This window comes from Leptonotus elevatus, chromosome 15 (genome assembly GCF_054856555.1).
Source record: "Leptonotus elevatus isolate MCC_2025b chromosome 15, RoL_Lele_1.0, whole genome shotgun sequence".
NCBI classification, from domain to species: domain Eukaryota; kingdom Metazoa; phylum Chordata; class Actinopteri; order Syngnathiformes; family Syngnathidae; genus Leptonotus; species Leptonotus elevatus.
Window position 1 is genome coordinate 13,178,386 of NC_141253.1, and position 27,618 is coordinate 13,206,003.

General features: G+C 39.5%; 1 protein-coding gene across 3 annotated transcripts in view; it reads right to left on the minus strand.

Annotated features, from left to right (window-relative positions):
* Window positions 1–12,878: 12,878 nt before the first annotated feature.
* Window positions 12,879–27,618, minus strand: part of LOC147162006 (NAD(P) transhydrogenase, mitochondrial-like) — a 68,410-nt gene continuing 53,670 nt past the window's right edge. For all 3 annotated transcript variants that reach the window (XM_086096807.1, XM_086096806.1, XM_086096808.1), the window contains 7 exons: window positions 27,253–27,413; window positions 26,121–26,300; window positions 24,462–24,621; window positions 19,023–19,104; window positions 17,617–17,735; window positions 16,712–16,827; window positions 12,879–14,703 (listed from right to left, as the gene is read on the minus strand). In XM_086096807.1, the coding sequence (XP_085952933.1) occupies window positions 14,560–14,703; window positions 16,712–16,827; window positions 17,617–17,735; window positions 19,023–19,104; window positions 24,462–24,621; window positions 26,121–26,300; window positions 27,253–27,413 (962 nt within the window). In that variant the 3' untranslated portion in view covers window positions 12,879–14,559. The remainder of the gene's footprint in view (window positions 14,704–16,711; window positions 16,828–17,616; window positions 17,736–19,022; window positions 19,105–24,461; window positions 24,622–26,120; window positions 26,301–27,252; window positions 27,414–27,618) is intronic.

Here is a 27,618-nt window from a genome sequence, read left to right on the forward strand (position 1 = left end):
AACTTGTTCTGACATTTGATGGATTATATAAATATTATTATGTCATTGTGATTGATTCATTACTAATTTAGAAAACAAGGCCGTTATGCTTGCAAACATGAATTGATACGGAGCGACGACATGTAATCGGAGTTCATAGCGGAACACTGCGGTAGTACTAAAGTAGTGTTGTTGTTCAGGTTTGCACATTGCATCATACTATACTATAATACAAATGCCAATTATAATTCAAACTCTTGAATATAGACAGTAACAGACACTTTTAGGGTGGACTTCAATTGCAGTTTTGTACTTAAAAAAAATATTAGGACAAATAAAATTACTTGAAACACTAATTATGCAAGTTCCTTTTGTATGAAACAACATTGTATAGTTATTTTAAAATGCAATTGTATAAATTTAAACTCAGAATTTGTATTAATAATTGATTATGCTGATTTTGTAATTGTGGAGTGTAATAATTGAAATTGTAATTGAATTTCGATTAAATGCACAGGCCTAACACAAGTAAAACTAAAAATAAAAAATAAATAGCAGGGCCGAAAATACGGTATACTAATTTATTGAATGGGACAAGCAGCCAAACACAAATACAAAATGAATACACGCACAAGGAACATGGAGCAGATGTTAATGTATGGAAAATGCTCAATAATGGTATTTTGATTACTGTGTTCATGGGAATAAGAATTAAGTTGAATAATCAAGCTGTTTTCAGCCATCCAAGGAGCTGTTGACTGAAATTGAAATTGAAGTGTCTCCGGGCTCGCATTACAAACGTCACGGCAAGCACATGGGCACTTTGACATCAATTTCGGTCGAATGAAATATTATTTCAGATTTTCTCTTTTAATTATCTTTTTATTATAGAACATTTTACATTGATATTTTTCTTTATCATTGGGGGCTAATGCTACTTTAATTAATTTGAACTCATTGACGCCTATAAACGTCAAAAATTCATTTGAACTATTTCTATTAGTTTAACATTTTTCCCCACTTTTGTTAACAAGAGTATGAAAACCTAAACATTTTTTTATATTTTTTAAAGAAAATAAAAAATTATTAAAAATTAGGGGCGTCAGGCGATTAATTTTTTAAAATTGTAATTAATTGCATGACTTCAATAGTTAACTCACAATTAATCACAAATTTTATATATGTTCTAAATGTACAATAATTTTTTTCTAGGTTTTCATACTCCGCTTAACAAAAGTGGGGAAAAAATGTTAAACTAATAGAAATAGTTCAAATGAATTTTTGACGTCTATCGCCGTCAATGGCAGTGAATGAGTTAATGGAGAAAAGAGAAAATCTAAATAACATTAAAGATGTTATGGCAAGGAAGAAAAGCACATGGCCCTCAATGACAGCAACTATAAAGGTAAAGCGACTATATATATTGTCTGTATCCACGAGTGAAAGACAAACATGAGCATCCCAACACATGATTTGCTGTCAAGTTTCATCAGATGTCATCACGTGTCCTACAGGCCATGAATATGCCACCATACAGCTGCGGTGCGTTCAAAGTCTGGGAATCGGGGTATGTAGGCTGCTGCTGCTGTTTCTTTCACACCGAAACAGCAACATAGACACCAACGTACACCTGTCCATGCACACATACACACGCACATTCCTTCCATGACATAGTGCTGGCTAAATGGACGGCTCAGGTGTTTCTGCCTTTGTAGTTTGACAAACACCAAGCAAGAGACAGAAAGTGAGCGAGACAGATGGAGAATAGCACTGGAAGAGATATGATGTTTTCCTTTCTTCTCGCTGGGCTCTGAAACTCCATCCCTCTTTCATTGCCTCTTTCATTGTCACTCAACTCTTTTGTGCGGCGCTGATGAGGCCCCCTTGACACCAAAGAGGTCATCCGGTTGATACCTGACTCCCATTGACGGCCTGGTAACATCCTTTCCATAACTTCCTTTCATTTCCCGACACAAGGCTATTAAAGTTGTCTTTTTTTTTTTGTTGCAAAGACTGCATTTTTTTCTCTCCTTTGTTTAATTGTTTTTATTGCAACAGAGAACGGGGTGTTCTCTATGGTGTGGTGCAGTTGCAGTGGAGGTTTGTGTGGTCATGGGCTTTAGGCCTCGACTGGTTTATCCTACTAACACAATGGATTTTTTGGGGGACTTAAATTAGGCCCCACACATGGAGTGGTGGTCGCAAACTCTCAACCCTACTGTATGCTGAAGTTCAAACAGCGCGGCTGAATGAGTATTGCCGAGAGAGTATGTCAACATCGTTATGTTAAAGGTTTGCTTAAAGGTTATTGCCAGCTTGTCCTGGACTGACCTGCCACAAAGGTTACAAAACTTACAAGTCCATATAAGGGCTTGAAGGAAAACACTGGGCGGAGCAACGCCACCAATTGAGGATGCTTAAAAATGGTGAACTCTAAGGTCTAAAAGTCAAGGGATTGATGTATTTTATGGACCTGTTAAACTCTTGGATCTTACAGACTGTGAGGGAGCGGTCCACCCACCCTCCCTCACGGAAAAGGTGTGTTTGGAGCGCTCTCACGGCGGGCGCCCATGTTAGTGCAGGCCAGGTGCACCTCAGTCCCATTTGATCGTACTCATTGGACTATCCCAAGTGGCAGCCAGGGGAGGGGAAATGGGACACGCTTCCTTTTGCGAGGCAAAGCTTATTTGAAAACTGTTCATGTAATTTGTAAGAACATAACATTGACTGCATTTCTACATTTGTATAAATATATATATATATATATATGTATATGTATATGTTTTCAGTTATGTAGATATGTGTTAAGTGTTTCGTGCGTGGGCGAGGTGACCCTTCAATTAAGAAGGTTTCAAAAATCAGTTTGTGGAAAGAAAAGCCTGTTGTATGTGAGGAGGGATTCGCTGCTGTTGTGATTAAAGCAACAATGAAGAGCTCGCAAACCTTGAGGCCACAACAACAAAAATCGTACACATTTAATTGAGATGAGAGAAGATTTAACTGTTGAATTCTAAAGACGAAAGACTGGCTCCTATGGACACTGGTTGGGTCACACGGACCCCTAACCTGAGTGGATCAAGAGGACCCTTAAATTGATCCTATAGAATCTTTGTAGTGAGTTAGTCCGTTAGTGGATCCTACTGACTCAGTTGGATCTGAACATTTACCCAGTGGGATCCCACGGACCTTTAACCCCTTGCATCTTACAGGCAATTTAAGCAGCTGGATCATACAGACCTCTAAACTGGGTAGATCCAATGGATCCTTTAACTTGACCCTTGTGCTTAGATCCTATACGCTCTTAAATTGATCCTACGAAATATTCATCCTGGGAAATGTATTGGATCCTTTGGACTCTTTAACCAGATTACATTTACAGATGACCATTAGATCCTACAGACCGAGTTGGTGCCCACTACAAACCTTCTACTTGTTGGATACTACAGATCACTAAATTTGTTGGATCCAATGTCCCTTTAACCGGTTGGACCCTACAGAACCTTTAACCCGTTGGATCCTATGGAGAATTTAACCAGCTGGACCTCTACAATGGGTTGATCCAATGGGTCCTTTAACCGTTTGAGAACCTAAAGACCCTTGAGCTTGTATCCATAAACCCTTAAATTGATCCTACAGAATCTTTAACCTTGGCCATTTATTGGATCCTATGGACTCCTAAAGCAGATCGATCTTACAGATATTTTAAAGAGATCTTACAGACCCTTTAACCAGTTGGCACCCACAAAAAACTCTCTACCTGTTTGATGCTGCAGATCCCTAAATTGGTTTGATCCAATGACTCTGTAATCGGTTGGATCGTAGGGACAACTTAACCAGTTGGGTCATATATTTGTAGTACCTTAAACCCGCATGAGCCTTTAGTGTATTCTATGTGTATTTAACTTAATTAATTGACCCTACTGACCCTTCAACCTTCTGGGAACCCCTCTGGCGGTACCAAGACGAAGCTCCGGTTTTACAACTCCGCCATACTCTCCCATCCTGCTTTATGGCTCGGAAACACGGCCCCTGAAGGACACTCTCGCCGCAAGCATCGATGGCTTTGACAGCGGGGCTCTCAGGACCGTCGCGAACATCAGGTGGCCCCAGCAAGTCTCCAATGAAGTGCTTAGAGCCGGCACGCGCCAGCCCAGAGCACCTTCCTTAGTTGCACAACGCCGGACCCGCTGGTTCGGCCATGTCCTTCGTCTGCCCCCCAGACCATCCTACACCAGCCATCCTCTAGTTTGACCCAAAGGCTGCAGGCTGGAGACGACCACGAGGGAAGCCCCGCACCCGATGGCTTGATGTCATTGAGGGCGACCTCTAACAACACTGCGTTGCCGTGCACAAGATCGCCAGCATTGGAAAAAACTGGTTCATATGATTAGCTTAACGCACAGGAACGGGATTCCTCGACCCTCGCTAGAGCACTCCTGAATGAATGAATGATGACCCTTCAACCTGTTGGATCCTATGGACAATTTCATGGGTCCTATGTACCTTTAACCTGTTTAATACTAAAGAACCTTAAACCTGTTGGATCCTGCAGACTATTTAATGAATCATACTGACCCTTAACCACTTGGTTCCTGTGAATGTTTTATTAGTTGGACTGTGTGTTGAGCTCAACATTACATTGTGGGCAACGTCAAATATTATGATGATTAAGGAATATTGTACCAACCGGTTCCTGGGCAAGCAGGTATACAACTGTCTCGGATTGGGACAAACATCCTTTTGCAAAGCCGGAGCTTTGCGACCATTTCTGTCCTCAAACGGAGTTTTTCTCATCTCCCAGTCTGACCGAAGGACAATAACAAACTCCTGCTAAGTGGTCCTGGAAGATGTTTCAATAAACATTCTGTTTCCCTAAAACTGCGTGTTGCCTCTGTTTTAGAGACATAGTATGCACTCAAAGGCACATAGCGACACGTCGGCCCATCGCCTCTTAGCCCTACATTAAGCAGCCCCTCTTCTTTCATTCGTCTCTCCTCCTTTCCATCCCCATCTCTCAACAATTTACATCCAGAGGTTGAGGAGCAGCTGGACAATAAAAGCAGCTTAAAAGACTCACTGCCGCACTGTTTACATTAGCCGGCCCTAAGCAGCGATGAAATTGAACAGTAAAAAAGGTCATTTGTGTTGCTCGCTTGCCAGGTTGCTTTGACATTTATCTCCCCGCCGTCATAGTGCAAATGTCTTTCGGAAAGTGCAATGTATCCTCGAGGCCTGACTGTGGGAGCTTTTAGGACAAGCTCGGTACCTCGGCCTCTCCTTTCAAGCAGTAACTTCAAAATAAGTGCTTTAGATTTCATTACTTATCTGGTTTTCAAAATACTGCCAACACATTTTTGTAACAAAAAGGCTTTTGTGGAAATTCCCTCGATTGACTCATTTGGCAAGAAGGACCATATCAGTGGCCAGCGGAGTCATCTGAATGTAAATGTAATAAAGACAACCTTTTTGAAAAGGGTTATCTTATTCCCCACAAGGCAGTCGCGTTCTTTTAGATTAAAATTTTGTATTTGAATTATAATGTAATTAAAAAGAAAATCAAAAGTTGCTTGACCACGTAGGTCTTTGCAACATAAACAGACACTTGATCGTCGATTGACAGTACGTCAAACTCGTTTACAATACAAGGTAAGAAACCATGCTATGCAAGCTGTGAGGCTGCTTACATGCTGCTGTTTTGGTTAGCAATGAAATTCAAATGAGCTCTGCCGTTTTCCATCAAATGGGTGAGAATGATAACGTCACAATAAGATGAAATGATTACAGTCATTAGGTATATTTTTCATAATGTGCCTTGTTTAAAGGACACACCTTTCTTCTTCCCCTGCAGAAGTATTGGAACGGCAAGGTCAATTCCTTCTTTTTGTTGTGTACTGAAGAAGTTTGGGTTTCAGATCAAATGATTCATTTGAGACGTAAGCTTTTATTTCATGGTATTTGCATCTAGATGAGGACAGGGCACCTTTGGTTTGAAGCCACAAACTTTTCAAGTGAGCAAAAGTATTGGAACAGGCATTATTATATTAACTTAAAATAAATAACATTAATATTTGGTGGCATGACCTTTACTTGCAAAAACGGTATCGAACCTGCTACCCATTAATTTCACCAGGCTGTTGCTTTCTTCATTTGAAATGCTTTTCCAGGCCTTTACGGCGGCCTCTATCAGTTCTTTTTTTTTTGCTTCTGCGGGTTTCTCCCTTCAGTTTCCTCTTCGGGAGGTTTAACGGGTAAAGGTCCGTTGCCATTCTAAGACCTTAACCCCACCCCCCCACCCCACACCCCCCACCCCCCGTGAAGTCCTTTTTTGTGTGTTTTGGGTAATTATCGTGTCGGTTGATTAACTCATTTGCTCCAAAAAAATAACTATAAATATGTTCTATTTTAAATATTACAATGTAGGGGTGTGAATTGCCTAGTAGCGTGCGATTCGAAAAAAATATAATTTTGGTAGGTTCCATGTGAATGAAGCAATAGAACACAATATTCTGTGGGCCTTGCAAAATCAGTCAAAATCCAGTAAAACAGCCTGGAGAGAAGGGGGTTGCTTCAGTGAAAATGGCTGGGAGTGATTGAGTTGAGCTTCTCCTGATTAGTTTGGATGCATTTGTCTGTAATATTTTTTAATTAAAATAAAATGGTTTCGGAGCAAAAAAAATAAAAATAATAAAACTTATACAATCCTAATCTATCACACTGCTCCCTGCAGAAGCTGTTTACTGCTACACAAAGCTGTTGACTATTCTCGTTGCTGTTAATGAAAAAATGATAGGGAGTGCATACGTTCAAAGCTAGAGCAAAACAAATCCGCGACTCACCCGCACTACCTTCCCCTGGCGTGACAGATGAGCATGATGCACCTTCTGTTGCTTACCCGAGTTTAAAGCATAGTTGCACATGTTTACTACAGTCGCCCCTGGGGGACGTGTGGCTGTCACATGGCCTTGCTGCAAGTCATTAAAGTAGCAGATACGGCGTATAGCTCATGTTTACACTGACCATTTGTTGGAAAACATGTGGAACAGATGTTTTTTTCCCCCTCCCTTCACCGATAAAAAAAATATATATATATTTTGGAGATGTTTCATCCTTGGTCTTGATTATGGCACACTCAGAAACTCACCACTAATCTACATGATCTAAGGAGAAGGAGGAGGCCTTCCCTATCAACAAGGTTTACTTCATGTACACATGGTGATAACAGGAATACATAGAGCATGCGTAACGAGGTTGCGTTGTCGAGTCTCGCCTCGCCTGCATTTGTTTAAAATGTGTCAAACATCCATCGTTGTGTTGTTGTATACTACTTGTTGAAATGTGTGTCTCTAGGCGCAGAGGTGGGCATCGAGGGCCGGAGTCCTGCAGGTTTTGCATGTTGCCCTTCTCCAACACAGCTGATACATGATCGGTTCATCAGCAAGCTCTGCATAAGCCTGATAACGATCCTGTTGATTGGAATCAGCTTGCGTTGGAAGTGAGAAACCTCCAAAACCTGCAGGACTCCGGCCCTCGAGGATCGAGATTGCCCACCTCTGCGTCTAGGGTGACAAAAAGTGTGAGAAAATATCGAAAAGTAGGCCGTCGAAAGTCTTTATTACTGGAACCAAACATGGACGTATGAGGCCAGAGGAACCTCTCTGTTGAATTTAAATTAATTAAACAGTTGTTGCTCATCTGGTGTGGACACCCTGGCCACCTGGGGGCAGTATAAGCCAGACATATGGATATTCTATAGAAGTTGTTCTTCGCAAAGGATATAGAATATATGCCCTTTGAGCATTGTTTTATGGTCTCTGTCAGGTGTCACCAACGTGGTGCCCCCAAAGGACCAATTGAGAAGCCTGTGATAGGCGACTATTTTTTTGTGTTATTATTGTATCAAATAAAATGTAAAAAAAAACAATAACTAAATCTCCACTTGCCAGTAACCTGCATCAAATCTTGCTATTATTTTTTAAATCACACTCTCATTAGAATACATTTTATGGCATTTTTTAAAAAACAAGGAAAAGAAAAACTAGTATAGGTCAAAGGTCATTGTAGCATATGACCAAATCATAGTGCTTGTAAAACAACAAGGAACTGATTTGTGCCCAAATAATGCAAATTTGTTACTTCAGAAGTGCTTATCTTAAGATATCCATAATGACGCGACCACACAGCCTATATGCTAATTGTTAGCCCATGCGTGTATGGAGTTTTTCATTGCACGTTAGCACCAAGGTAGCAGAGATACTGTCCTTTCAAATACATGTGAATTTCTCTTTGGATTACGTTTTGTTTGACAGCTGTGGGCCTCGCCGTCCTAGCAACAAACAAAAGGGAGTTTACAAACTTGAATGAACACTCATAGACCTGAGAGTAGAACTCTTAGCGCTAGCTAAGACGTGGCTAATACAACACATCCCCATGATGGATTTAAAATGGGACCAAAGAAAAAACAATATATGCTGGGTAGGATGCGGGCTACTGGAGGTTAAAGTAAAGTTATTTTAAACTGAAAAGAAAAACCTTTTTGTGGCTTGATATGTTACAGCAACGGGCTAGTGTACGCTAACTCTGGTATGTTTGAATGGGCTATTTATTGGACTATGAAGCTTTGTTTAGGAAAAGTACAATAAGTAACCAATGTCATAAACATTGTATGTAGCCTATAGAGATTTTTATTTTATTTTATTTTACTACTAATTTTGCTACTGAAGGATTATTGGTATGGTATGTTTGAATGGATTATTTATTGGACTTTGAAGCCTTTTTTTTAAAAAACTCATTCACTGCCATTGACGGCTATAGACGTCAAAAATTCATTTGAACTATTTCTATTAGTTTCACATTTTTCCCACTTTTGTTAACAAGAGTATGAAAACCTATAAAAAAAATTATTGTATTAGAACAGATATAAAATTTGTGATTAATCGTGAGTGAAGTCAAGCGATTAATTAAATATTAAAAATAAAATAAAAATAATATTTTTTTTTATTTGTAATATTATTTTTAAGAAAAGATTATTAAAAATCAGGGGCGTAAAAAAAAAATTCAATCGTAATTAATCGCATGATTTCACTAGCTCATTAATCACCAAATTTATATCTGTTCTAAATGTACAAAAAACCAAATGTATAGGTTTTCATACTCTTGTTAACAGAAGTGGGGGAAAAAAAGTCTAACTAATAGAAATTGTTCAAATGAATTTTTGACGTCTATAGCCGTCAATGGCAGTGAATGAGTTAAGGAAAAGTACAATAAGTAACCAATGTAATTAAATACTGTATGTACGGAGAGATTTATTTTATTTTAAATTTGACTACTGAAGGACAATTGAAAGCTTCTGTCTATTCCATTCAATTTATGAAATAAGTTGAACCATCCGGGTATTATCACGCCAAATTCTGCCGCCTAGACCTGCCTTCAATATAGAATACATTGTGCATTTTAAAAGGCAAACTTGAAGACAAAATAACTATCTATAAAGCCAAACTGATGATCAAACATTTTTCCTCCCCGCAAATAATTTGCATCCTCATCAAAGTGCACGCAAAGCTGCAGGCCAAGAAGTGGAAGATGGAGGCTTATTGTGGCAGAGGAATGCGGGCTATCCATCACAGTTGAGGATAAATAGCGGCAGAGTGACAACAGGGGGGGACGGGAGGCTGTCACCTTAGCTGCTATTCACCATGAACACCGACACGACTCGAGCCTTAAGCGCTGTGATCCTCAATCTCATGGTTCGAAACTTTTCGAAACATATTTCAATCCCTATCGCTGCATCTCAACCCCACTGTGGCGAATGACAGCTCCCTTCAGATGTTGCGGACCCACAGAGCAGATAAGAGCCTGTCTGAGTGCTCCTTGTTGCGGGATGAAGCCGCCCTCATGGCACACGCATGCACTCATCACCCTATCGTCGCATCTCTGTGGGCACCCGCCCTAACCCGAGCGGCCCCAGACGGCTCTCCAGTGATGAATGGCAAATCAAGTGGCGCTTGGAGGTGAATATGTCACACAAACTCGTATTTACATCTTCGGTAGTAACGCAACCCCCATGGCCCACTCATGCAATCCCTTTGTGCCACACACACACACGCGCGCACACATACACACGAGGGTTTGAATGGTGGTTACCTAACCACTGAGTGAGCTCATTGCACCTCCAAACGGAGCTTTATTGCAACTCGGCACAATTGTATTATCATATGCATGGGCAAGGCCGGACTGGGACTCATTTTCAGCCCTGGAGTTTCATGGCTCAGACCGGCCCACTTTAGTTTACGGTGGCTGTGTCCGAATGTGCACCCTACTCCCTATATAGTGCCCTACTGAGGGGTCACGCCATTTTGTAGTTGTGTCCGAATGTCCAGGAAGCGAAAATGTAGGGCACTCAAAATTACTCACGATGCACTTCGAAAAGTAGTGAAGATCGATGTTCACTCAAACGGGTTGATATAGACCACAATGCATTGCGAGTATGAAAAAAAAAAAAACATGGCGCAAGCGCGGGAATCAAAGCGATGCATTAAATATATACCACAGAAATAATGAATGTGTTTTAGTTGAAAAACTAAAGTACAGTTTTAAAACATTTGCATTCACAATAAAACAAAATTAATAACTTGATCACAATCAGTATATCGCAATTTGGAACAATTATGAAAACATAAATAAAGTCAAGTGTACGAAAGAAATTGATTTGACCATTTGATCATATTTTCTAAACAGAACGCCTAAATAAGGAGATAATAAGGCAAGGTACAAGACAAATTTGATATATTTTTTTTTAAACTGCTATCACACTTTAACTTCCTTGTGCTGGAATGTGCTTGAGTTACTATTAGCAAGGGCAGGGTTTACAAAATTAGGTACAAAATGCAAAAGTTAGATTCAGTCACATTTGGCTGAGTGAGTGAGTGAGTGAGTGAGTGAGTGAGTGAGTGAGAGAGAGAGAGAGAGAGAGAGAATAGAGAGAGAGAGATAGAGAGAGAGAGATAGAGAGAGAGAGTGAGGGTGAGGGTGAGAGAGAGAGAGAGAGAGAGAGAGAGAGAGAGAGAGAGAGAGAGAGAGAGAGAGAGAGAGAGAGAGAGAGAGAGAGAGAGAGAGAGAGAGAGAGAGAGAGAGAAGACACAGTGATGCTTTTCTGCACCACTCTTTTCTGCTCTATGATTTTCTTTACTTCTGAGAGTCCGGACACTCAGTGTATTGTTGAATTAGTTTGGCTGTGTGTCGGCCAGCAGCCTGGCTAGGGTGGGGGGAGGGGAGACCGAGGGAGCGAGAGAGAGCGTGGCGCTTGCTTCAAAAATGCATATGATCCATTCTGCACAAAATAGGGGCAAAAAGGTCCATAATTCAGGCCGACCAAGCGGGAAAATGCAGACCACTCTAAGTTAGTCACTCTATCTGGCTAGGTCTCTACCAAAAGCACTTTATTTGCTGCTTTTGAAACGAACTCGCGGGCCGAAATAAACAGTGCCCCCTGGCGGCCAACCAGGAAAATTCCGCTGATCCCGCCTTCTCAGTCCGGGCCTGTCTGTGCATGGGAATGTTTTTGCTACTACAGTATGCATTGAAAATACTTAAAATGCAAATATATAAACTAATGCACTGTACCAGGCTGTACCAGTTCAGTTTTATTACAGTGGGCACACAGATGTGAAAATGTAATATTTTTCACATATAAAAATTATTTAGGAAAACTACATATACATTTTCAAATATTCAAGTGACTTAAGGTTAAAAAAAAATGTAACACGTCATTTATTTATAATTGTTTTAACACGTCATTTATTTGTATTTTCTTCAGCAGATTAGTATTTATTTTCAAATATGTCAAATTGACAAACAAAATGAAAATTATATAATTATTTAAAAACTAATACTAATGACAACAACAATAATATTATTATTAATAATAATAATAATCCCGATTATTTTATAAACATTCCTTACAAAATGAAATCAATTCAACCAAATGACACAAAGTAATTTCAATCTCATTTTTAAAAACTCAAGTTAATTATTTCAGGGCTTGTACTCAATTATACTACAGTGTACACATATAGACTAAAATGGATATGCATACGATTGTTAAACATTTATAGAAACAGCATCTTAAAAATGTTAGAATTTTTTTTTCTATATTTAAAAATATGTTATTTGCAACATTATTTAACTTTTAAGTATAAAATGTATTGCCTCAATATTATAGTGGCGACAGTGAGTTAACAGCTAACATCAAAAATATATATTAATCCATAGAAAGAGTCACGTATATATTTTTAGAAGTATTGACAAATTTAAAAAATATTCAATTAAATGACTTAAGTAAAAAAAAAATTGGTGTGTGTGTAAATGTCAATACAGTCACAGGTACCCTACTTTTTTTTTACTGCCACCTCTGGTCCAAAGCGTAACTGCAACATTTGTGTCAGATTCGTTCACGGTGCACATGCGAGTACATTGCGATCCTAAAGCGAGAGCCACAGTTGACAAAGGAAAACATGACTTCAAATGAGGCTTTGCAAATCCTTTTCAACCTACATTTCCACGTTGTGTCAGTCTATCTCAGATGATTTGCTGAGCGTTGTTGATATATGGCTTTCACTTTGCATGGTAGAGTTTTAACTTGCATTTGTAGCTGTAGCGACGAACTGTGTTAAGTGACAAACGATTTCTGACATGTTCCTGAGTCCTAAGTGAGAGTGCATCACAATTTTTAAATGACTTTATTCAACAGATGTTTGTGAACATCAACACAATTGTGAATTAAAATTAATATAACTTTTTTATAGGAATATGAAACTAGTTTGGAAATGGACTTTTGTGGAAAGCTGCCAGCAGAAAGCAGTCATGACCAACAACAACATAAAAACACCGTACAACATACAGCATGTAGTGTAAATACAAGTTTATTTATTAGGGATGATGCTCCATGATAAATAAAAGCGGAAAAGAACATTCACAGTACATTTCCCTATCATGGTGCATTCAAACTTCACTAGCTGTCCTTCACAAATGTCACATTACAAAAATATTTTCCAGGGGGGGAATTTACATTGCAAACTGACTTGGTAAAATGATCCGTTTCTTAATTTTGGGCAACAACCTCCAAATATTGAGTTGATCGAATTGTTCCGCCGACACATTAGCTCCATTAAGTTTTCGTGAAATCTCAGGTAAGTATTAGGAACGACTCGAACTAGACTGCAGCAAACTGAGGTCAGATGGTTCAACGATGCACAAAAAGGCGACGGGTTGCAAAAAACAAAAAAAGTATGGAAATGACGTGTGATTGGTCAGATGGAAAAAGCTATAGGTCACGTGTGTATGAAGAGGTAGAGAGAAACGGTGGTCAAGGGTCCCAGGGGTTAGTACACATCAGCAGGTCTTCTTACAGAACATTTACTAAAGACTTGAAATGGACTGACCCCTCTTATTGTTCCTCAAACCAGGAAAAATAACATCAAGTGCTATAAACGATACAACATTTCTACTCGGGTGTGATTGTGACGGCAGCAATTAGCATAAGGCTGGATTTACATTGCATGCTTCAAATTTAGCACAATTGGGATAAAAAAAAAATGCACTGAATCATATGCTCGTATTGCGCAGACCGGTGATGATCAAAGTGTAGCACTCCCTCTAGTGGTGCGTGAAAGAATCACTATCTAAGTACAGTTAATCATTTGTAACATTTATAGTACAAAACATTCAAATTGAATCATCCTTTCAACACATCACAATTGAGCGCTTGGACATGCAGTATAAATCCAGCCTGAAGGGGTAAAAGTAGGGCTTCGACGTGAGAGGGCAACATCATGAATGCTAACCGGAATGGGGCCTGTTTAACAATCTCGCTGTAAAACTTCCTTAAGAGGCAAAAACTAACGCATTTGTCCAAAACAGATACATCATATCTACACGTGTGCGCTGAAAATATCTGCACCTAAGATCTCATCGCTGTCCATTTTTCATGTTTATCTGAGGCATAAATATAGCCGTTGTTGTTTTTCCAGACGAATGAAATGAATACACACTCTAGATACATCTTTTTTGCCAGATAGTGAAGATGAGACCAAAATCATTATTCAAGAAGCAACTGATTTCTTAAAAAGTTTCTCAATACAGTATAAAACTGTTAAAGAAAGGACTTTACAAAACTGTTTTGATCATATTGCTTGTGTTTTTCACGCTAGTAATGAGAATGACAATTTTAACACTTTAATGTGGCGAAAAAACTAAACTGCGCTGGGTCCCTCTGAAATGTCTTTCTCTTGGTTATTTATTAAAGGAAAAAAAACACTAGTATTTAGGTATCTATGTACTAAAAGTATAATTTCAAAGATCTAACATGTAATTCACTCGTGTACATCAACATGGATCACAATGTCAATGAAAGAGCCTTCCTTCAACTAAACTATAAAAACAAAACTTTTATGTAACTTCACAAATGTGTACGATAAACGCTGCTGTAAAATGTTGACGCCATGCGGCTGGACCTCGGGGTCTTTCCCTTATTGTGCGAGTGGGCTTTGGGGGGGGGGGGGTCTAAGGGGGATGGCGGAGCGCGCCTCACTGGGCCTCGCGGACCTTGGCTTGCAGGACGTCGCACGTCTTCTTGGCGTCGCCCAGCAACATGGCCGTGTTGGGCTTGTAGAAAATGGGATTGTCCACGGCGGCGTATCCCACGCCCAGCGAGCGTTTCATCACCACCACCTACGGCAAACGGGAGAGAACGCCGTCAAGATGCAGCCACTGATGGTGCATGGCAAAAGTAGCCAAGTGCCCCGACTGATGAGTTCTTCACATTACTATCGATTTGTTTGCCAGCAAGTGAAAATCTGACCTATGAGTGAGCTTGGAATGGCGACACAAAATGTCACAACATCCGGCCACCCTCAGTTCACATGGTTACCTCATAATCAAAGTACACTTGTCTTTTATTAAAAAATTTTGGGGTGTAATTGTGAATGGTGACAATGGCACCTATCTGCCTACCAATACATCAATCACTCACTATCAATCAATATCTATCTATCAATCTAACAAAATCTATCCATCCATCCAACAAAATCTATCCATCCATTCATCCAATAAAATCTATCCATCCATCCATCCTTTCAACAAAATCCATCCATCCAGCCATCCATCCAGCAAAATCTATTCATCCATCTATCCATCCATCCAACAAAATCTATCCATCCATCCTTTCAACAAAATCCATTCATCCATCTATCCATCCATCCAACACAATCTATCCATCCATCCAACAAAATCCACCCATCCATCCATCCATCCAACAAAATCCATTCATCCATCTATCCATCCATCCAACAAAATCTATCCATCCATCCTTTCAACAAAATCCCTTCATCCATCTATCCATCCAACAAAATCTATCCATCCATCCATCCAACAAAATCCATCCATCCATCCTTTCAACAAAATCCATCCATCCATCCATCCAACAAAATCCATCCATCCATCCATCTATCCAACAAAATCTATCCATCCATCCAACAAAATCATTCCATCCATCCTTTCAACAAAATCATTCCATCCATCCTTTCAACAAAATCCATCCATCTATCCAACAAAATCCACCCATCCATCCATCCATCCAACAAAATCCACCCATCCATCCATCCATCCAACAAAATCATTCCATCCATCCTTTCAACAAAATCATTCCATCCATCCTTTCAACAAAATCCATCCATCCTTTCAACAAAATCCATCCATCCAACAAAATCTATCCATCCAACAAAATCCATCCATCCAACAAAATCCATCCATCCATCTCACAAGGTTATCATAGCTAACACAAAATAGCCAAATAACTAAAACTAATTGAAAAAACACTTTCCCTAATGGATTAAAATACAAATGAAAATAATTAGAAACCAGCTGAAACTACAGTTACATAAAAAAAAAACTTTGTTTTTGTCTTTGTCAATATCCTACAAGAGCTTTTGGGGTTCATTTGAAATGTTTTTGTTTTGATATTGCAGTATGTTCATAGCTTACAGAAATAAGGCAAACCGTTGACTTGTCACACAACAGATTCAAATTCATTGTATGCCGATTCTGAGGCCCTTGCAGCTCAAGGACTCGTTAACATCTGATGCAAGAATTCCCATTCTTCTGTTTCATTTGAGGTGATCATTTAATCCCATCTGTACCAAAAACACACTTTGTTGCTGTTTTGAGCGGAAAAGTTGAGGAAGTTTATTCTCCGACAAGGTTTATTCAGGCTTCACTTTTGCAGACTGTTTAAACGCATTTCCCTAAACAGTGCATGCTCGTGTTGGTCCATCTGTTTACGTGTATGTGTATGTATGAGTGGTTAAGTGGATAACCTCTTTTAATTTCTCCGGGGAGGAGGAGGTCCTCGGGTTTACAACAGAATTCTGTTCTTGCAGTGACGACATAACTCAACATTTGCGCATACTGTGGTACCTCGACTCACAAATGCCCCAATTAGGAGTTTCAATTACGAGTCATTGCTTGCATCGTGGGCAAAGAGTATCAATCCCAGATCTCGGAGCAGTGCCATTCCACAGGGACAAAGTCACTCCTAATAGGATCAGGATGGCACTGCACCTGGAGCTGTAATCATTTTCAGTCATCAGTTTTTTGTCTGGCCTGTTTGCTCTTTTATCTATTTTGGGCCCGGGGGCCGTGAATGTTACGATGGAGCGGGCGTGTGCCAGATGTGTCTCACCTGCTTGGCCTTCCAGACCTCCAGCACGGGCATGCCGGCGATGATGGAGTTGGGGTCTTCCTGGGCGGCCGAATTCACTGTGTCGTTGGCGCCGATTACCAGGACCAGGTCCGTCTCTGATTGGATACACAAGATTGTTGAATTAAATATGATGAAGCTAATGCAATAATGCTCAAATGGGGACATGATTTGCACTTTTATACTTGTTTTAATAGTCCGCTTTCCTTGTGGAGGTAACTGTGTTCTTTAAAGGAGAAGTCAACCTTAAACATTTCTTGACAATAATGTGTTACATGTGACCTCACTAGTTCAAACATGACATTTTTGATTAATATTACATTTGTGGAATACGAAGCAAAATCCAGCCGTTTTTATCCATCTCAGGGGGCGGCCATTTTGCCACTTGCTGTTGACTGAAGTTGACATCACAGTTGCTCAGGGCTCAGGCTACGACCAATCACAGCTCACCTGTTTTCTGAAGCTGAGCTGTGATCATTTTCACTCATCAGAATGTAGCAAAATGGCCGCCTTCTGATACTGATTTAAAACAGCTGGATTTTGCTGCTTAACTCATATTCCACTAATGCAATATTAACCAAAATACCGTATTTAGATTCGTTAGGGCTACATAGAACATGCTATTGTCAATAAAGTATTTTGGGGTTCCCCTTTAAGCTATCCCAACTGTGACATCACAGTAAACAAAATTTACTTGGTTGTTTAATTTCCCTGAGACCCGACTACAGTATTTGTATACAAACCATTCAAAAGTCAATTTTGAAAAAGTCACTGTGATGGATACAGCCTATAAAGATGAACGAGACTGTCTCCATGGGAACAAGACGATATGCCCGGTGCATCCGCAGGGGACACAGACATGCATACATAGCTCTTGTTCGTCTTACCAGGGAAGTCTGCATTGATTTCCTCCATCTCCAGGACAATGTCGTAAGGGACGCCGGCTTCGGCCAACAGCACGTTGAGCTGACCTGGCATACGGCCGGCCACCGGGTGGATGCCAAACCTGCAGCAAAATAATACAATTACTGTTTTTGATCACCATGAACATCCATCCATTATGGAATCCAGTGGATTTGATTCCCTGTTGAATTTGTATATTTGGCTAGTTATTAGTCAAAAATGTATCAAAACAAATTTCAATATAAAAGTTCTAAAATGTGAATTGTGTGTTTGATCCCCTACAACTCAAGAAAGAATTCTGGCTCCCGCAGATTGGCTGTTGCCCATGTTGCTCACAGTTTTGGAAATTCTCTTAATCTGACAATCACCGTGGGCAATGCTAAAGAGCTGTCAGAAAAATGTGAGGAAGAAGATTGCAGACCAGCCCAAGACTGGAATGGGTTACAAATCCACCAGCAAAAGCCTTGGTGAAAAGATTAAAAACTATTCAGAGAGAAAGCAAAAGGAAGCATCCCAAATTCCTAACTTACAAATCCAGCAGGGGATCAAATAATTATATTTAGACTGTGCACGTGTTAGTTTGGAGAAACGAGAATAAAGCGACCATGTGGTGTAATGGCAGCCGCCGTTTCTATTGGGATTAACTCGTATTAGTTTGGTGATTTTAGGCAGCATCTGGGACATATTAGCGGCGGCGGCGGCTAGGGATTGAAAAAGACACTTTTGGACACAAGGGAAGCGAGCATGAACTTCCTCTTGGACACCAGAAATACAAGATTAAAAGGGATTACAGTCATGAAGAAATTGAATCGTGAGCACAGTAAAGAGAAGGGAAAATGCTCTTTCGTTCCTTCGCTTGAACTCTGACCACCCGCTTTCCTTCTAATCAAGTACAAATGCTCCGAAGTCGCTTGCAAGCAGCAGCTGCCACCGCCGCCATCAAACAAGGGAGGCGGGACAATTACGCGGGCTTCCGCTCGGCCTTTCCGCATCCATCCTTCTTGCGTTTGTCCTTTATTGTTGTCCTGACATTTGGTCAACTACATCCATCGGCACAAGTCATAATCTTCCTTTTTTCTCTTTTTCTTCTTTTGCCTTGATGCAATTTTCAGTAATTGACATCATTTGCAACAAATGAACACGACGGTTTTACTGGAATTCGTTCAAAAGTATTGCGTGCCCTAGGGTTCCATCATCCACTTTCGCACACAATTACTACAAACATTAGCTTGTTTGTTAAACGTTTTATCCTAATAGAGTTTATATTGCTGATCACAACAGGGGTGGTGCATGTGAGGATCCAGTAAGTCCAGCAGAGCCGTTACAAGAGAAGAATGTCAACTTGGAAAAGAACAGCCAGCTGGGGTGGGGTTCGAGATGTGGAGCTTACCGCACGTCCTTGCCAGCAGCTGTGAGATTCTTCACCAGCTCGGCAATGGGGTACTGTGCCTTTGCAGCACAAAGACCATAACCTGCAAGAAAAAGGCAAATGTTCAAAAACTATGCTCATTTTGTGAACGACATGAAGACCACACATCACTGGTAATAAATATGAAATAGAAACAATAACATTGCTGTTGTAAAAGAGTGCAATGATGACTTTTTATCTGGCAAACAAGCAGTGTTGCCACAGTAGTTGAAAAAGTAACTTTACTAATTACTTGCTTTAAAAAGTAACTCGATTACAAGTTACATTTAGCAGATACCAACCACTTTTCTTAAAATAAAAATTTGCCACTAAATTGGAAGTGAAATTTGTCTGAACTAAAGACAGCGACATTTTGACCTAACATAATTATTGTTATTTAAAAAATTTGCAGCTTGTTTTTATTTAATTTTTCTCTCTCTAGACTTCACTTAACTCATTTGCTCCCCAAAACATATAAATACATTCTATTTTAAATATTACCATGCTCCCAAAGACGTATTTATACGTGAAAATAAAAATAAAAAATAAATAAATATATATATATATATATATAATTATGCTAGAGCAGAAGGCTTTGATGCAGTCTGAACTGAAGAGAATGCTTGAAGCAATGGTAGTATTATACAGAAAACGGCTATTAGGTGGCAGCAGAGTATAAGAGATCAACCAGGGCCATATTGCAAAAAAAAATCTTTCCCCCAAAGTTTTAAACAGATTTGTGAATAATGAGGAAACTTAGCTGTATTCTAATGCTATTTGCTGCAAAATGAAAACAGATAGAAATATACTTGTGGTAGGTTCCATGTTTTTGTAGCAATAGAACACAATATTCTGTGGGCCTTGCAAAATCAGTAAAAATCCAGTAAAACACTTGGGAGCGAAGGGGGTTGCTTCAGTGAAAATGGCTGGGAGCGGATCAGTTAACAAATATTTATTTTTGAAGTCAACATTAATAAAGTACATTACTTCTAATATACTGTAACTGAATGAATACTGCCCTACAATCTGTTTAGTCTATTTGTTTTTTTTGCTATTGTGTTATTGAAGCTATAATATTGTCGACTGAACAGAGTGTGCAACAAACCTTAGTATTTTTGTTTTGAGCCGACTCAAAAACTCCAACTAGTGACGGTACTTGAGGCTGTCACTCCCACAGATGTGAATATGAAATTGAATGCATGTTCAATGTGAGAGTTTTCCCTTTCTTACGTTTTCTATAATGTGTAGCTATTTGTTTTGTGGCTTTAGCAAGTACTATAGTGTTAGGAATCAGGCGTCCTCCTGTATTTTATTATTCATTAACGACTACTTATCAATAAAATACGTGCAGTTTTTTTTTTTTTTTAGCCCTTGTCAATTCTTGCTCAGGAACCGTTTTGAAGTGCAGTCCTGCAGCTGACCCTCCTCGCCCCTCAATCGCTCACCGACTACCTGCTGTGACTGTTTTACGATCCCACAGAACGCGCTAATGCGGTTGTGAGAGCAAAGTGTGCTGCGAGTTAGCGAGGAGGTGCACTTGAAAAGAAGAAGGAAAAAAGTAACCAGTAACCTTGCCAGCTTCAAAAGAGCTCCACTGCCAGTCGCATGCTGCCAAATCACCAATAAACGGTTGACCTGTACTCTTCTGGATGTGGTAAAGAGTGGTGTCATTAAGGAGGAATGAAACGAGAGTATAATGTCGGTAAGATAAGGTTATAATATTGCTAATTACAAATACTATATGAATAGTTCACTGTTATGGGAAAATAAGGTGTATTAGTTAGTAAAATGTTTTGTTGATACATCAGTGATACATTGAAAAGTAATAAAATAATGAATAGCCACATATTAAACATCATGGTATGTTAAAAGGAACCGTTGTTATTTACGTCGCAAAGCATTCAGTGCGTAGCGACGTAGAATGGCGGCAGCAATTTGAAATGCATATAAAGTAAGCAGGGTAAGCCTCCGTTACGTTCCTAAACGGACGGTCAAAACTCGGGGAGGGTGACTCTCCCGATCGCAGGCTGTTTCTTTAGGAACGCTACGGAGGCTTACCTTGCTTTCTTTATAGACGTTTCACATTGCTCGGCAGAGAGCGAGCTGCCATTCTACGTCACGACACACGGAACGCGTGGCGTTGTAAATAACAATGGCGGCGTACGTCTAAATAAAGTTTCTACAAACTGTATTAAACTGGAAAGGATTTTTGAAAAATGTATCTCATAGTTATGTTACTAGCAACCAAATAAATAATAAAGAGCAAAGTTGTCATGACAGTCGGGGTTCCTTTTAACACAATGTGTATATTGTAAATCAGAATATTGTATATAGTATTATATTTTATGATTAGATTCCTAAATAATATTCATACTGTATACTAATAATGAAATTAATACAGTATATAGGGCTAAGAAAAAATATAATTATTACCAATGTTGTATTGATTAATTCCGTTTTGTTTGGTTTTTATTCTCTTTTTGTTTTTTCCCACAAGTTACTGCATTATACTGTACTCTTATTTTTATGCGTGTTCGAATTAGTTAAAAATAAACAAAAATGAATAGGAGTGTAGCGTTGTCTGTTTTTAGCGTAGTTTAGCGACTGATTGTTAACTAGCTAGCGGTTAGCCAGTTGTGCTTGAAATGTCGGGCATCAGTTGTGGCCGCATACTTTTGAAAAGGCTATTACAGTTCTTACTTAATTTTTTTTATACAGTTTAGTTATTTGATATTTTTGTGTTTGTCATTGGTCTTGCACTCTTCCAATATATTACATGTGTTTAAATGTATTTGTATTGTTTGATACGTGCGTTTAAAGACAACAAAGTGTGATTCAAACCTAGAACCTCAGAACTGTGATGACATGCTAACGACTACCTCAGCATGCTGCTGTCCAATATGTCACGCATAAAATAATAGTGCAGGTTTGTGGTTCTTGATCTTTATCACACCAACAAAAACCTCACAAACAAACGGCAAAAGCTCCAGTGGCATTTACAAACCTTCTCGCAACAACCAATCAGAAACCATCTTGCTTTGGAAACACCAAGAACAAAAAAAAAAAAAAAAAAAAAAACACAACGAAAGAAACCAGTAAATTATTCTGTGCAGTTGTTCTCTGTCTGCTCCAAACATTCCACATTTTGGAGATAAATAAACCTGAGGGGAGATGGGCCAGACAAAGCATACAAATCACATTTATTGCGCAAATTTTATATGTTTTTCCCAGATGTCAATCAGGTGAGATGACAGATGGATGCATTTGGTCTCAAATGGGCAAAGTGGAAACACGAGCACAGACTAATTACTTGAGAAGAGAAAATAATAAGCCATTTGATTAATGGGTGTTCTGGCAATTAACACGGGATACTTTGCATTGCCACAGAATAGAGGTCAACTTATGAACGTTGCATGCACAAAACTGTAAATAAAACATTTGATCATGTAATAGCCTCGCTGACCTCTAAGCAATTGTAACAGTCCAAGTATCTTTGACAGGCTTTGTTATGATTATTCTAAATGCTCATATTTTAACTAATGTTGACTTTTACAAATATTTCTGGAATTCTTTCTTTATTTGCGGAAAAGATGAAGAAAAACAAATCGAAACATTTTTTTCCGCCACTCCGTCCAAGTCAGACTTTATTTTGGCCTCTTTTTGGGTTAGGCTGTCTGATATGATCATCGTTGTCATCCATTAGTTACAGAAAAGTCAACTTTTGTATCACAATATTACGTGCTTATAAAGTTGAGCACAAAATCAAGCACAACTTGTAGAAGTGAATTTAAATGTGCTAAATGTGTCTTTTGCAGCTCAAAATTATAAGCGAATAGCACAACTGTTGTAATAGATTTTTTTTTTTTTAAGCTCTTTTTATTTAGCTTTTTCCGTGACCATGCTTGTAAGCTAAATTGAAAGGAATGAAAATGTTATTCTTGCTGCACAGCCCAACAACAAAATGCTAGCTACATTTTTTGTAATGGATGGATGTTTTTTTTTTTGCAATTTGTGCATCATGCTTCAGTGTCCACTGACATTGTGACATCCTTGTGTGCACGCCAAAGCCACCAGGGTGCAGTATAACAAAAGCATACATAATACACAAAGAAGAGTTTCACACCAAAAGGGATACTTGACTCATCGAACCATTTTCAGCAGTAAAAAGTTAATATTTTGTCCAGAATAAATTGGTTAACTTCATTATTTTTCATGTACAATTAATACCTTTAAAAACTAAACTAACCAATCATGGCTCACCTGTTTTCTGGGTTTGGTCAGCAAACTGAGCCACGATTGGTCGTTACCTACTTCCTCAGCACGGGTGATGTCATCTCCAGTCGAAAGCAAGTGGAAAAATTTGTTTTTAAAAGGTATTAATTGTACATGAAAAATAATGAAGTTATCAAATTTATTCAGGACAAAATGTTAACTTTTTACTGCTAAAAATGGCTCAATGAGTCAAGAATCCCTCTAAGTGACTCAGTAAGATGCCGTAATAGTCGTTTATAAGAATATACTGAATGCCAGTGAGTAGTCTGTCTGCATATCGTCGGTGCTATGTGGAAAAATACTTATGTCCATTTTTGTCTTTAATTTTAATTTTATTTAACATTTTTGGTATGTCTGCATTCAGTTTCATTCCAAAAACATAAAAAGTGTTTTACACATAGCAGTGACAATATGCTGTCCTTGCACCATTTCTGTTCTAATATTCGTTGTTTCAAGTGTTGTTACTATCACAACATTGATGCTATCCCGTCCGTCTATGGCGTTTTGCATTGTGTGTTAGCATTATGCTAGCAGATTTTTTGAAAGTTGTGTGGTTTGGTTAAATACACAAGAAGTAATTGTCTTTGTTAAATGTTTAAAATTCAACTGGGAATTTCAATCCAATCCAATTATTGAATAAATCCAAAAGATTACCCTGAATGAAAATAATTTGCCAAATTAGGAAGCGACCTGAAGCTTGTGCTGTTAGCGCACACAAATAGAGGAGCAGTTGCCTTCTAAAGGTCCATTTGGTTACCATTAATAATACCTGTCCTACAGACTCAATTCTGTTTTGGTAAATAGAATATTTTTTTCACATTTTTTGCATTACACCTAATTTTTAGGCCAGTTTCAATTAAAATGAGAGCACGCAGTGCGTTGTAAAATGTCTATTTACCAGACAGGGCCACACAAGGGCCCAAGAATGTGTGTTCCTGTCAGTGTAAGTCTGCATGGGGGGCGCCCCAACCTTGTCAATTAGCCTAGCAAAACGGTGATGTAACACGGGTCACGAAAGGGTTAAATAAACAGAACACGCACACTTTGCAAAAGCCTGAAGATGGGGTGGGGGGTGGAGGGGGGTTATTACCGGCAAAGCCAAAGTGCCATGTTTTTCTACTTGCATACAAGTTCTGTGGTGTGTCTTACCTGGAGTGATGATAATGCTCTGGGACTCTTTAATCATGTCCACAGTCTGATCCACGTTGACCTCAGTGTGCGTCCCTGTGATCTCCATGGGCTTCCCAGTACCGGTGGAAGTCGTGCCGTAGCCTCCAAGGATCACGTTCACCAGCGAGCGGTTCATGGCCTGATGGGAAGAGTTGCTTTTTATTATTATCATCATCTCATTCTGAGTCAACTTTATTTATAGTCAGGACGGGGGGGTAAATTGTCTTGAAAAGCACACGTGTGAGGCCTGAGGTTTAGCTCCTCAGCAACCTAGCCACTGTGGTAACATTAGAGTCCCTCCTGGTGGACGTGAGAGGAACAACAATGCTATGCTATGTTCTTTCAAGAAGTAGCATTTTTCCTTGCACACAGCATGCAAAATTGCCGCATTGAAGCCATAAAAAGAAGATTAAACTCAGCAGGAACGGTCACGTGTGCAAAGCATCTGCTAGCATGTCAAAGTCAAAAGGTAAGCAGAGGTGCATTTTGTTTGTTGACTGCGCAGATTAGGATTATCTTCTGATAAGCGTCAAATACTGTACCGGTTCTGGATTAGTTGCTGAGGTTTATAACACAGAGGGAGTCTGTGATATTTATTTGCTTATGTGTCCATGCGCCACACAGTACACACAGTCTATGAGTATAACAGGGCTCAGCAACTTTTGCTGTCAAAAGGGCCAAATAAATGACCAAAAATCTGTCTGGAGCCGCAAAACATTTGAACATTGTGATGAAGGAAACCGTGTGTCTAGTCTAGTGTACTGAATTACCCAAGAGCTACTTAGAGCTGCACCATCAAAGGAAAATATGCAGCATTCAATACGTAGAGATTCATTTTCTTCTACCTTTTGTTTTCCGTTATTTATTTTAATATATACATAAATGTTTTTTGTTTGTTATGCCTTGTTTGTTTATACATTATTAGATTTTCTGCCTTTCTGTAAAATTTCTGACATTTTTGGCAATTTTATTGACATATTGTGGTCAAAATTCTGCCTTCCTTTTTTTGGACATGTTATAGGTATTTTTTTTACATTTTTTTCTGCCTTTTTGTGAAATTTTTACCAATTTTTAGGACATTTTATGGTAATTTTCGGGATTCCTTTTTTTGTTTTTGAACATATTATGATTACTTTTTGTACATTTCCTTACCTGCCTTTTCTCCAATAAATTTTCTGACTATTTTGGCAATTTTGTGGACGTTTTATGGTAATTTTCAGAATTCTTCTTCTATTTTTGGAAGTCATTAAGTTACTTTATGTTTTCTGCCTTTTTTTAAATTAATTTAATCCTCTGACACTTTTGGGGAGTTCAGGGACATTTTTTATTTTCTACTTTTCCTTTTCGGACATTTTGAGGTCATTTGTAAAACTTTTTCCTCTGTCTTTTTCTGAAAACTTAAAAATTTGGACTGTGACAATGTGTAATTTTTTTCAAATCTAAATCATTAATTCATTTAAATAACATTTTATCTTCATCTTTTTAAATTAGGGGCATTAGGCGTCAAGTGTACTTTTCCCCTCACATTTGAGGATAAAGTCGGGAGTTCGTCAATTTTGCAGCCAGTTTGAAAGTGGCCACTGCAGTAGCTGTCTTATAACAATTGTAAATTACAAAATGTCATCCATTCCAACTTACCACGCACATGATGTACGACAGAATGGCACCGGATGATCCGATGAGGGCCCCGACGATGGTCAGGAGATTGTTGTTGAGCAGGAAGCCCTCGGCGCACAAGGCCCATCCCGAGTAGCTGTTCAGCACGGTGATCACCACCGGCATGTCGGCACCCCCGATGGCTGCCGTTAAGGTTACTCCCTGGAGGAAAACCGAAAACTATTTAAAAAAAAAAAAGATCCTGAAACAAAAGAGTGCTATGTTTGGATCCCCCTTAAAATGAAATACAAATAAGCAGTGGAAAAAAGGTAACAGCTGTCTCATCATCATCATCATCATCCATTATCCGTGGCCTTCCTGTACTGAAGATACATAGACGATAAGAGCCTGATTGGAGATACGACGTTTAGGATTCACTCACCAACTGATATGAAATCCAGCCAAGTCATCCATTGGGACTAAGTGCAGATGTGTGGATTGGCTAAGAGCTGATTTGGAACATCATTTTATCGCAATGACTAAAATGAGTTTCGCCTTGTTGGCCTTCTCTGCTAATTATGATTGATCTTAAGGTAGCAGGAAGGGGGGGGGGGGGGCTGAAATGATTTCAAATCATAAATATTTGAAAGCCTCCCAAAAGTTGCTGTTGCTTATTATTGATAGCTCAATGTGTCATCATTAATTTAGCTCGCTAGAAATGTTAACGAGTTACGTGATGACGGGTAAAAAATAAAATAAAATAAAAAACGAGGTCAAAAAAGTGTTCAAGCTGAACATTTTCAAAAGGCTAAGTGTGACTTTACAGTGGTGAAGCCCAATATAATTACAGTCAAGTGCAAGCTTGAAGTTGGCAGTGGCACAAAGTCGAGTTTTTTGCCACGATGGTTGCCAGACTATTAACAGATTTCTGGGCAGTTACCGATGCCAGCGCAACAGGCTGCTTATTGACTTCGCTTCCCTCCGGCCCCACTTCACCCCCCCCCCCCCCCCCCCACCCCCTTCCTGACGAAAATACGAAATCAACATTCTAACACACGGCATCCGTCAGCATCAACACATTCCGATCTGCGCGTGATGAAACGCCGCCGTAAAAATGAATGCGTCGTTGTGCGCGCGTGGCCGCGCTCCAGAAATGTACGCACGCAAGTCGTACCATGATGGCCGACAGTGCGGAGACGGAGCCCAGGCAGGTGATGCCAGTGGTGAAGCTGGGGTCCAGCATGTAGGGGATCATCCCTCCGACGCTACCGGCCATCAGTGAGGCGTTGAGGGCGTGGCGGGCGGGGAGGATCAGAGGGGCGCTGCTCAGCATACCTGTGTGATGGAGCGAAGAGGATGAGGAAATGTCATCTTTTTTTTTTTGTGGGCCCCCTGCTGATAATTAAGTGGTATCAATGAGTCATGAACATTCATTTAGCCTGAGTAGTGAAAAGTCACCTGTCGTGTGTGCCAACCTGTGAACACTGAGCCCAGACTGAAAATCAGACATTAATATTTCATCCAAGGATGGCAATAATTA